This window comes from Artibeus jamaicensis, unplaced genomic scaffold (genome assembly GCF_021234435.1).
Source record: "Artibeus jamaicensis isolate MK-2021 breed Jamaican fruit bat unplaced genomic scaffold, CSHL_Jam_final scaffold_584, whole genome shotgun sequence".
Lineage (NCBI taxonomy): Eukaryota > Metazoa > Chordata > Mammalia > Chiroptera > Phyllostomidae > Artibeus > Artibeus jamaicensis.
The window spans coordinates 2,000,761-2,013,086 of record NW_026522048.1 but is presented as its reverse complement, the minus strand read 5'-3'; the positions used below and the strand labels follow the sequence as shown (position 1 = coordinate 2,013,086).

At 46.1% G+C, this 12,326-nt stretch overlaps 1 protein-coding gene across 1 annotated transcript; it reads right to left on the bottom strand.

Moving 5' to 3' along the window:
- Positions 1–6,656: 6,656 nt before the first annotated feature.
- DUSP6 (dual specificity phosphatase 6) lies at positions 6,657–11,720 on the bottom strand. The gene is made up of 3 exons (XM_037150717.2): positions 10,227–11,720; positions 9,183–9,620; positions 6,657–8,168 (listed from the first exon to the last, which is right to left on the bottom strand). The coding sequence occupies exons 1-3, from the start codon at positions 10,624–10,626 to the stop codon at positions 7,861–7,863; spliced, it is 1,146 nt and encodes a 381-aa protein (XP_037006612.1). The 5' UTR covers positions 10,627–11,720; the 3' UTR covers positions 6,657–7,860.
- Between the last annotated feature and the right edge of the window lie 606 nt (positions 11,721–12,326).

Sequence of the window (12,326 nt, the reverse complement as noted above, 5' to 3'; positions counted from 1 at the left end):
TTTTTCTGGCAATTGAAATACCAACCTGACAAGAATAAACGTGGAGAAGAGCTCACGGAGCCGTGTGAGCGGGCGGGGAACCTTTATGCTCAGTGGAGACAGCTGTAGATCATGCCCACAGGAAGAGAGAGCCCACCTTGTTCCCAGGAGACCACGGCCTCTGAGTGCAGACGTGATCCAGGAAGAGGATGATGGCATCATCGCAGACCATTCCCTGAAGCAGTCGGTCCAAAGTATTGTGGCCATCACAAAAGCAAGCACCATCAGGAAGGATGTTAAAAACAAAATAGAAAGCACAGTCTCACGAGTGCTCGCACACACGCACACACAGCGACACGGAGACACCAGAATTCATCTGCCTCAGAAATACTGGCTGGAGTTCCAGCCATTAAACCTCAAAAATATCATAATGAAACTGGAACATATCCAAAGAAGGTCACTTAAAATTATTAGCTTTGTGGAGAAACCAGAAACTTTAAAACACTTCAGTCTGGAAAGACAGAGTATGAGAGCTGGTGGGCAAGAACCTGTAAAACCGCAGAGGGTACTGAGAGAGCGAGAACATCATAGCAGACCCAGAAGCCCTGGTAAAATTAAGGTATTTTTAAGACCATGTATGTTTTCAAATGCTAGTTTGTAGGGAAGATAATAGCGAAAAAATCATATCTCTAAGAGAGTCTGTAGTAATGAGCTCATTACAGCTGAAGTATATGCTCAGTCTTTTGATGCCCCATGTTGTGGAAGACGGGTAGCAAGCTCCCTCCACACTGTTTGTCGAACACTCTGAGAAAGAAGAAGCTACATTAAATTAACTGCTGGTTTAATACATATGGCATATCTGGTAATTCCCAAACAGATTCCCAGGCCTTATATCCAATGATTCTGATTCACGACATATGGGACTTAGCCGCACTGACAATCTTCTCCATAGAGGAATGCAGACTGTAATCTGATTGGCTGGACTTAAATCATATCTTACCCCTGAACCAATCACTGAAATGGGAAAATAAGGCACTCTTCTTGGCCTGGCCTGGGTCTAGGTCTAGAACCCACCCCTGTCGTGGGGGTGGGGTTTTCTTTAGGAAAGAAAGTGGGAAGCTAATATTAGGTCCCCTCTTCTTCCCAAGTAACAAATCCTTAGTTATATTAGGGGACGTATGTGCCCAACTTAAAGTCTGCAGCCCCCAGGCTCTCTAGCTGCGGCTATATGGTTAATTCTAAACACGAGCACACATAGTACAAGTCTGGTGGAGGATTTCAAAGAAGTTTTTTAAGGGAACTGACTCTGAGGAAAAGTGCACTCTTTTTCCTTCCCTCCTTTCTCCTTCCTACTGCCTGAAATGTAAAAATGATGTCTAGCAAAAGAGCCACGGTTTTGGGACCGTGGGAATAAAAGCTAGAATAAGCCCAAGTTCTAAATTATCCTGCAAAGTTGCCCAATTGTGCCAGCATTTCCCATTTCCTCATTTTATAGAATCAAATAAGCCCTCTTGAGTTGCAATGATTTTTATTTTTTTATCTTCACCAAGGCCTTTTTTTTTCATTGCTTTTAGAGAGAGAGGAAGGCACAGAGAGAAACATTGACGAGATGTTAAAAGGATTTTATATTTCATTTTATGGTTCAGTCTCAATGATTGTTTTGATGGCATGCTTCATGATGAACATTAGAAACAGATGAAAAAAGAGATGGATTAAAGGAATAATTACAGCAGTTGTTGACAATTCTGTTTTCGAGATAGGAACATGAGCTTAATATGGGGGCTTGCTATTATTTCTGTGAGTCCTCCATTCATACAGCTTCCATGTTTAGATGTGGCAGGCTGTTTATTCCAAGAACGGCCGCAACAGTTTGGTCCTTCCCACATGCTCTTTCAGGATCTTGCACCTCCTTCATCTCCTGTCCTTGGACCATGATAGACCTCTGTGTACAGCAGAAGTGAGCTCTGAGCCTAGGACCTGTCAATAGGTCCACCTGGCTTTCTCAATTAGGGTTCACCAGTGAACCCAGACATCAGTAATTTAGGACACTTAGGCCACAGGGAGCAGAACCAAAGTCCCTGGACCTGAGACCTGGATGAGCTTCAGCTGATAGCCAATACCAACCGGCCTGCCCTGTGAGTGACCCATTGGGGAAGGGGACTACCCCGCACAACAGATACCAGCCTCTCCTGCAGTCATGAACAAAATAAACAACTGTTGTTGGAAGCCACTATGTTTTGGGGTGGTTTGTTAGGCAACAATAACAACCAGAATATAAGATAAAGGGACATTCCTGCTACAATTGTCCTGGGAGCTATGTTACCACAGATCCCCTTTTGTACCTTCCCCTCTTTCTTCCTTTTCCTTCCTGTTAGTATCTGCAGCAGGATTTAACTAGACCGGAGTGGGTTGGGGCTGGGGAAGCAACATGCTTAATGTAATTAATAGTTAGGTTGTCTCCCAAAGAAGAAAAGGGGGGATTCTAACCTAGAAGTAGCAACGTTTTTCCAACTCGCTTAGTGCTTTTTAGGATGGCATTGCCAGATAATATATGGTATTTCTTCTCTGCGTGTGTCTGAGAGTGTCATTTTGTGGAGACATGGTGGTCCAAAATGTCTCATCATAAAATGCAATGGATGATCCAAAATGTCTAGTTACTGAGAAAGAATGGATATGCATACTTTCTCTAAAGGTATTTTCATTTCCTGTTCCACAAAACAGGAACATTGGTCAGCCAAATTGCATGTGTGTGGGCTATTAATCCTTTCCTATATTAAAAAAATCAAATACAGGGTCTAAAATGTTGTTTTAACTGTTACAGCATATAGAGACACACGAGGCCTCGCCCCATAGTTCCTGAGAGGCTCCACTTTGATTTGGGGAACCGACAAAAAGACTGAGAGATCGCACTTGGAAACATGACACTCCTTCCGCTGCGGAGGGATTGTTGAGTCTTTGGCTGCCTTTTATTTTAGACTTGCTTCATCAAAACCAGTGCAATACAGATCATGGCCTCGATAAATATTTGTGAGTTGTTTGAACTTTGTTCCATGCCCTAAATACTCTTAGGAAATCAATTTTGGACTAAAGAAGTTTGAAGATTCTGTCATCAAAACTGGACTGATTTGGGGCCAGTTGTGATAAGAACACAAGAGTAAGGTTATTTGAAATTTCAGCCTGCAGAATCTTTTGAAAAAATTATTATGGCTGCATGAGAAACTGCATAGAAATTTATACCCAAAGTGGTCTTTTGAAGCAGTTTAAGGTCTGAATGGTCTTTTTAGATGACTTTTTAAGAATATTTACTTATAGTCAGCTATCACATGATCTGCCCTTACTTCTCTCTCTCCCCCACCACCAACTCTCCCAACCTATTCTCCAGGAAGGGTCGGATAGAGGAAGTGAATTTCTCTGGGGCCTTTTCACTAGTGTGATCCTGAAAGGGGCGCATGGGTAGGGGTCAGGGCCCGCTGAACAGCTGTTAGTCACTTTAGATTCCTAGGAAAATCTGCTTTGTGACTTATCTGTTCATGAGCCCAGGAGTGAGCAACTTCTCTGTGGAGAGGGAGAATGGAAGCTTCCACACAGATATGACATCTCTCTGGCAACTTATCAGCTGGGGCCCTCTGGCTCTCTCATGATTTGGCTGTGGAATTTGGGTTTGATTTGGCAGGTCACTTAACCTCTGCTTCCTCCAGTTCCGCAGCTATCAAATGGGGTCACCACATCCTAGTCAATATCACGGGACTTTAAAAGGTTGAGCAAATACTGATGGCAAGCAGTTTACAACAAGCAGAGCTAAAGCTTCAAAGCTCAGTTCAACCACTTCCCATTAGGTGACTTTAGGTGTTATTGGCCTCTGTCTCCTCACCAGAAAATAAGAATAATAATAGGATCTATGTCGCAGAGCTGTTTGGGGATTAAATGATATAGCACTGTACCTGAAGTGAAGCAACTGATAGTCTTAATAAACATTAAGCTGCTTCACCTGCTCTGCAGCTCATTTTATCTCATGTGTGTCACCCATCTGTGACCAGAAGGCTGGAATTATAAGAGAACCCTAGAATGAAAGGTAAAGACTTTCACTTTACAGATAAGGAAAAAGGAATTCAGTGAGATTGGGTGACTTGCCTAGGGCTAACCAATTTATTAGTGAGAGAGCACCAGTTAGAGTTCAGGTCTCCTAATTGCTGGGGCTGGGTAAGTCTCCATTTTCTCTCCTTGGAAAGCGGTGCTGGTATTTCTGTCCCGATAATTCTCAGTCTGATTTAAACCCTAAATCCAGTTTATGGCATCAACTAGTGTATTTCCGTAAGTCTCCTGCAGCCCCCATGGAAACTGCAGATAACTTCCTCTCCAGAAAGGGCCTCTCACCCATCCCACCCCACCTCACCCCACCCCACCCCACCTTCCTCCACCCCCTGCGCAAGGCCAGAAAAAGTAATGCTTTCTGGGAGACCTGAGGAAGCCACTAATGGGGACAGCAGGTGAGGAGGGAGGCCAGGGAGTCGCAGCTGCTGGCAAAGGTTGCCCTAGTAACCGCCCGGGCTCCATTCAGGAAGTGAGCCGAACTCCGAGATGCAAAATGATCCCCTTCACCCAGCTACTACAAGCACAAAGGAACCAAAGGAACAGAGGGATGGCCGGGAAGTGAGGCCCAAGGCGAGGTGGGGGCCCATGCTGTCAGTCGGTTACAACCTTCCACCTTCCATAGAAGAGAGAGAATACCTCTTTGAATCTTATGGCTTGGGTGAACCATAAAAAACACCCATTTAACATGAGTCCATTGGAGGCAATAGAGGAAAGCAGGTTCCCTCCTGTTCACCAGCCTTACGAAACAATATACCACGGGAAGGGGGAGAAAGCCCAAACACTGCACCTTTATGGGGGCCCTAAACTCTTCTTGCTCCCTCTTTTATGCAGACTGATGACAAAGACCATTTGCTACCAATTTATTGGAAAGTTTTTCCCCCCACAGCTTGAGCTGTTTAAATTCAGGGAGCTTCCTCTCCCCAAATCGCTGTCGGACACTTGCTGAATGGGCCAGGCTCAATTATGTTCCCTCCGCAGGTTCAGCTCACACTGTGACCCTGCATGGCTTCCTGCTATTCATATGTGTTACTTCCCCTTTGTGGTAATGGCTTGTGGCATTTGGCCAGAAAACATTATTAATTTCAGAAGTGGACTGACAAACAACAAACCCACAGTGAACTGAGAGGAAGTGCTGGGGAGGCCAGCTGTCGGCTTGAGCAGAGCGGTAGGAACTCAATGTATGCAACTTTGAGGAGGAAAGGAGATGATAATCCACAGAGAGGAAATGCACTAAAATTATCCTCAGCCCATGTTAAAGAAAAAAAGAAAAAGAAACCAGAACAAAGAAAGAGGGGAAAAAGCACGCAGCTACTTGAGCTGCAGCTGGACAGGAAATTGCTAACGTTGCTTGCAAATCCCCACTTTGAACAGCCAGTTTAGGGAATGCCAGGGGCGGAAACCGTTCAGAACGGGATTAGCAGGAGCCAAGTTGAACTGCAACCCACTTCTCCTTTCTGAGCTCTGGCTGACTTGGGGGAGCCAAGTGGGAGCCTGACTTGGTAGTTTTCTGAGCTTGCCTTTTACATGTACTTAGTTGCTGTTTTAAGTCACAGTGGACAGTTTGATATGATGGCCATAAAATCAGAGCCACATGCCTATCATGTAGATTACCAAACCATCCAATTGGCATCGCTCATGTGCCATGTGGGTGAAAAGCTCCTTTCTCCCCACAGCACATAAATGGACTAAGCTCACTTGAAATTCAAGTATAAAATGTAGTTATGTTCCAGTCCTTTTGATTTCACACACCTCACCTTTACTTTTATTTTTGGTTTGTATACTGTTACACTTGGGACGAGAAGAGGGGATATCCCAAGGAAATTAATAAGATAGGAAGCCTTTACCTTGAAAGAAACCGTTCAAAATAAAGTCCATTAACTTCAGTGGTGGTTTCTGACTTACATTCTAAACCAGCTAAGCACTAAGCACATTAGAACACAAGTGACGAGTTTCATCTGAAACGTGAAATTTTAATGTTAAATACTAAAGCCAGATCCAGGCTCCAATGAGAAAGCAGATATGCTTTGCCAGATATATAAGGGGAGACACCATCCCTAATTTGTTATTCCAACATTAGGATAATTTGCAATAGAATTACCAGACAGTAACTGGGAGAATAATTGTCCCTACTTTCTCTTTGGCATGTGTATTATTGAGTAGAGGATCCTGACCGAAGGCCTCAGAGAGGTTACCACCAAGCCATCGGTCATTCTGGCACCTCCTCTTCGACTGTTTATTAATATCCCTAATCTTACACCTCTCAGCAGCAAGGTGCACACTATGGCTTAACCTTTTTTTCCCCAAGAGCATTACAGTTTTCTTAAGCCAGAACTATATTCATAGGAAGTATTATCCCTATATGATTCAGTCTACCCATTCTAGGATGTCATCCTTCTTTGAAGCAAAAGAAATCAAACTGCTCCTGAAAAACATCCTTGGAATAGCATGGAAGATGAGAACTTTATCCTGCTATTCAAGTGGTTTTTATAAGCCAATATCAGTCCCAACTAAAAAATACCTAAAATGTGTTATTTCACATCCAGGTACCATTGTAGACTTAAAATACACACACGTACACACACACATTCAATAGCCAAAATAGTTATTTATTAATAATTTAAGGTCTTACATTCTTATAATAAATTCCATCTCAAAACTTTACACCACGAACAAATGAAGCAACTTAACTCTCCCTTCTTCACAATCATATGCACTTCACCTACCAAATGGGTACCCATGCTCACACACACACTTCCAGTTTTATACAAATTCTTAAAAGGAAAGAAACCAACCCAACGTATTGCATTAAAGGTGACGCTCCCTGAAGAATTTTGTACAGAGGTAATATACTGTTTAACACAGCTGAAATTAAAAAAGAAAAGAGAAAAGCCCATGATTTTGGTGCCTTTTCAAGGTATCCCCTTTAAGACAACACAAGCCAAAATATTTACAAAGGTAAGGCATAGTCAAACTACACTGGGGGTTGGGGGAGGCGGGAACCACAAGGAAGATGTATGAAAGAGACTGAAGATTGCACCATAACAAGTTCTCAGCATTAATAGTGTCCATGAAAATGTCATTCAGAATTGGTCAAGTCGAGCATGCTGCAAATATATCCTTTGGAGCAGAAAAGAGCAAGTTTCCATTTTTTTTTTTCAGAAGTGGGTATACTGCTCTTTCTCCCTTTGGAGTATTTCTTTTAAACCCATCAAAGAAAAAACTAACACAATTCAAACAAACACTGCCAAGTGATTTAAGATCAAATATTTACAATAATCAGATGGAGTATCAGGTTTATTTTTTCTATTATTAATGTGGTTTTCCTGTGTTTATTTTTTTTGCAAACTGATACTACAGAGCTGAAACCTGTCTTTGGCTCCTTTATATGCAAAATTGAATCAGTCTTCACTGAAGACAAAATGGTCAGTTCCAGATGCAAAAGGAAACAGTCATACAAGGCCCTAAAGGACACATACTCCTACCCTACCATTTGGTCCTACCCTATTTACCTGGAAGTCCTCAAATTCCAGTCCCTGTGAGGGTAGGATGTACACATAGGTACGGAGCAAACCTGTATCTATACAGCATGTGCTGTTCCTCCAGTGAGGATGGAGAAAGTCTCTCCCTTTGCAATAACCAATTCCACATGTGGTAACCTTGTCTAATAGACAGCTGGTGTGTCATTTGGACACATGGGGCCACATACAAAGAAAGCAGCCCAACTGATGCTGCCAAGAGAAAACTGCTAAAGGAAAGCACACACTCCAGCGAGGAGGAATGTGGGGCCTTTCACGTGGATTGCAAGGAGTCCACCTGGTAGACATTCTGGTTGGAGGGGGTGGTGAAGTAGAGCTGCTGCGCCGGGACCCGGTTGTCACAGGGGCTACTGAGTCCCAGCGTCCTCTCGAAGTCCAGCAGCTGGCCCATGAAGTTGAAGTTGGGGGAGATGTTGGATTTCTTCATCTTGACAATATCATAAGCATCATTCATGGACAGATTGAGCTTCTGCATAAGGTAAGCCACAGTCACAGTGACTGAGCGGCTGATGCCAGCCAAGCAATGCACCAAGACACCACAGTTTTTGCCCCGGGCTTCATCTGGAAACACAGAAAGGCAAGATTTCAGCAGACCAGAAAACCACCCTTTGTGACTGATCCCTCCAAAAGATGAATTCTCACAAAAGATTTTTTAAAAAAAGAATCGTGTGTGGCAGTTGAACACTGCAGGCAGCAGAAAATATATCAGTGCAATAGAACATGTACATTGGGCACAATTACATATTTCAGATATTTTCTGAAAAGGGAGCTTTTGTATTAAGTTTCTGCCAACAAAAAAACTCCTTAATGTGTGCATTCTTTGCCTCAGCATGTGAGTACCAGAAACCCTGCAATATGGTAGTGAATGCCTTTTATACAGACAAGCAGACTGCAAGGGTCTATTAAATTATTCTCCAACTGTTGTGCAGCTAACAATGGAGGTATTCAGGCATCTTAAAAGAGAGAGGGAAGTCACAGGGGACAGCCCATTAGGAGGAACAGGATGTCGACATGGCCTGAAAATGAGTTCCTTTGTAATAGGAAATGCATTACAATGCCTGGAGATTCGCTTCTCCCGGCTTCCAGCCCACAGTCCTTCCTGCTGGGCTCAGGTTACCCTCACTGTCTCACTGTGAACCCGTATCGCAGTAACATTCAACCGTATTACAACACCTAGCATTAACACGGCTTTCCAACAACTAATTTGATGTCCTAAATAACTCCCAGGTCTTTGAAAATTCTAAAACAATGCTAGAAAGTACTTCTAACTAGAACTCCCCCATCCCTAAGATTGTGGGAAAATTCTGGTGTGATTATGAGCCTTCCCTTTCCAAATGACTGAATTCAGAGTCAAGAAACAGAATTTCAAATACACCTGTGGTCAGCAGCCTTATCAAAAGGTGTTTTGTTTTTTCTTAGCAAGAAAACTCAGCATTAAGAAGGCCTTCAAAATATTAGAGGCCTGTAGTGTAACAAACCAACAAGCAGCAAAAAAAGATTAAAAGCTTACAAACTCTATAAATGACTAAAAATTTTGCGGTTAAAAGTCTGATGAATACTGTTAATTAGTCTCACCTATGAAAGAAATGGCCTCAGGGAAAAACTGGGACAGGTTTTGGCTCCAGTGATCCGAGATGGGGATCTGCTTGTATTTAAACTCTCCAGCGTTCTCGAAGAGATTCGGCAAATTGGGGGTGACGTTCAAGATGTACTTGATGCCGAATTCCTCCAACACGTCCAGGTTGGTGGAGTCCTTGGCACAGCCCAAGTAAAGGAAGGGCAAGATCTCCACAGGGAAAGAAGGCTGGCTGTTGGACAGCGGGCTGCCATCCGAGTCCGTTGCACTATTGGGGTCTCGGTCAAGGTCGGACTCAATGTCAGAGGAGGAGTCAGAGCTGATCCGCAGGCCCCCAAGCCCTAGCACTGGCAACGGTGGCGAGCTGCTGCTACACGAGCCGTCTAGATTGGTCTCGCAGTGGAGGGCGAATTCGGCTTGGAACTTACTGAAGCCACCTGCCAGGACGAGAAAAGCAATCATGTAACCCGAGATCCCGTAGTAGTTTTCACAGCTTTGAGAGCTGCAGCAAGGCGCAGGAAACACCACAGCACCTTACGAACTCCCTATACACAGAGCCAGATGTAATAAAGACACTTAAAACCACCCCTGGGAATGGAACGAACAGGCCCGCCTCCCCTGGGAACCCTTATTCTTTTGAATCCGGAAATGCACAAAATGGCAACTTTGCTAAACATTTTGAGGGACTAGGGATGCCAATCTGCACCCCAACGACCTCACCTGCCTTGCAAATCTTAATCCAAAATTGGACAGCTAAGAACAGTGAAAGGTGGAAGGCATTCCGGGTAGTAAGAAACTAATTAAAACCGGCGGGCAGCTGCGGCCCGGAAACTGGTGGATTCTGTACCGGCCCGGCTGGCTGGCCCGTAGTGGACGCGCGAGGTTCGCAGCCGAGAGTCCAGGACAACCGCTGGCTGGGAAGCACGGCTCGGAAGCGCCAGCCAGGCTCAAGCAGTCCGCGTGCCCAGCCGGCAGGCAGTAGCACAGCAACACCGCACCCCTGGCCCTGCCGCGCGCACGCGCGGGGCTCCCCCAGTACATACCTTCCAGGTAGAACGCCCGACAGCCCTCGTCCTTGAGCTTCTTGAGCAGGAGTCCTAGCACCGACTCGCTGCCAGTATTCTCGTTCCAGTCGCTGCTACTCTCGTCGTAGAGCACCACTGTGTCTGTGCCGCAGCGCCGGGTGAAGCGGTCTCGGTCCTCGCCACGCGTGAAGAGCGCGCGCACCGGGAGGTTGCCCTTCTGCAGGCGTCGCAACATGATGCCTGGGATGGCCACGTTTATGGCTGACTCGATGTGTGACGACTCGTACAGCTCCTGCGGCCGGCAGTCCATCAGCAGCAGCCGCTCGTTGCCTAGCTCCAGCTGTTCGTTGAGCCACGCCACCGTCTTGCTGATCGCCATTTCCGACGCGAAGGGCACGGGTCTGAGCGTATCTATCATGGGGGTCGAGCTGCGAGAGAGGATGGGGTGTCTACCAGACGCCCCTCGGGGCAGGGATAGGCCGAGTACGCCGCGCAAAGCCGCCGCTCACGGAGCGGGGTTGAATTCCACCTAGCTCTTCGCAAACCGGCTTAGAGGTTGGGGAAGGCGAGACCGAAATGAAGCCGGCGGTTCCTTCTGCACCCGGCTGCAGCCGCTCGCTCTCAGGATCAATGAATCGCTCTGAATGAGGCTGGCCAGACAGTTTTGTCCCTCCCAGTGAATGAAATCCAATTAATTCGGACTCCGTCTTACACAGAGGAGAGGGAGGGAAAAAGTCCAGCGGCTCCTAATCCCTCCCTCCAAAGCTACACCTCAAAGTCCAACCGAGCGTCTTTTCTCCTTGGATTATTCTATCCTCGATTTGCTCACTCTCCCTAGGTCTCAGTTCTCGCACACCCCCTGCGCGAGGCAGCTCCTCAATGGATACAAACAGCGAGCGTCTCAATGGATACATTCTCCAAGCCAGCCAATGAACGCGCTGCGGAAGGGGCTGTTGCCTTGGAGACGGGCCGGCTGGAACAGGTTGTGTTGATGAATTGTTAATGAGTTTGTCATTCACAAAAACGGAAAGGAATTTCCGCTCCGGATAAGCCCCAGTGCAAACAAGCTGCAACAGCAGGCTAGGCTGGAGGAAGGAGAAAGAAGAGGAGGCGGCGGAGGAGCAGGGCACATAAACCAGGGCACTTCAGTTGTCTCATGTTTCCTTCTGTTGAGAGTTCACACTTCGCGTCGGAACTTTTGCGCACAAATGGTGCAATTAGCAGGCACAAAAGCCCTTGTTCGTGACGCCTGTGCTCTCAAGCTAGCTTTAGGAAAACTTGTAATGACTTTTTTCCCCTTAAAACTCGTTTGGATTGGAGTTCGCCTTAACCCTCTCCCCAGCTCCCTTTCAGTCGAGTAACATTTGTTTTGCCAGTTTAAAAAGCCCAATTCTGTTTGCTCTGATGTTCTTTTAGCCGAGGCTGTGTTGGGGCTGCTGGGTTGCATGGGCTTTGATGACCGATGAGGTGTTAAATGCTAATCCAACATCTTTTGAAAGAAAAAACAGGACTTTTGAAACATTTTAAAGCAAGCAAACATTTTTCTAAATGTTCAGGTAATAAGAATGAAGCTTTTTCTTACAATAGTGTTTCAATTATTTAAAAAAAAAGTGGTAGAGACTGCAGAAACAAACTTGTTGGGCAGTCGGTTGCTATCTCCCCCCCAGTGGCGTGGGGCGTTAGGAGCCCTTGTTCCCGGGATCCAAGCACCCCTCGCCCATCATAAACGGCGCGCTGAGGAGGGGGATCGCGCTCATTTATCAATTCTGAGCAGTAAGTTCCGCTTCCGAAAAGAGCCAGCCTGGCGGGGCTACCCGGACGAGGTGCACAGGGCTCAGTGGAGCTTTCGGGCTGTCCCCACTACGGTCGAGGCTCGGGGCAGCCCTCCCGCAAGGCCTGCAGGTTGCAAGGCTCAGACAGGCTTTGAGTTACTGTAGACCAAAGTCAGAGAGGAGGGACCTTCCCTCCCAACTGGCTCTTAGGAGCCGGAGCGGCAACCCCCTAAGCCGCCTCACCTGCACCGCGCGGAGCACCAGTCGCACCTGCGCGTTGCACTCACTGCCAGTATCCCGCCACCCCCGTTCCTAACTGAGTGGGCGCGGACCGTTGGGCGACTCC

Bases quoted from the DNA above. Each gene is read 5' to 3' on its own strand.
- DUSP6 (XM_037150717.2), bottom strand. From the start codon at position 10,626: ATGATAGATACGCTCAGACCCGTGCCCTTCGCGTCGGAAATGGCGATC. The intron at 9,621-10,226 runs GTATGTACTGGG...TCGTCCTGGCAG, and splicing joins TCGGGCGTTCTACCTGGAAG to GTGGCTTCAGTAAGTTCCAA. The intron at 8,169-9,182 runs GTGAGACTAATT...CTGTGTTTCCAG, and splicing joins TGAGGCCATTTCTTTCATAG to ATGAAGCCCGGGGCAAAAAC.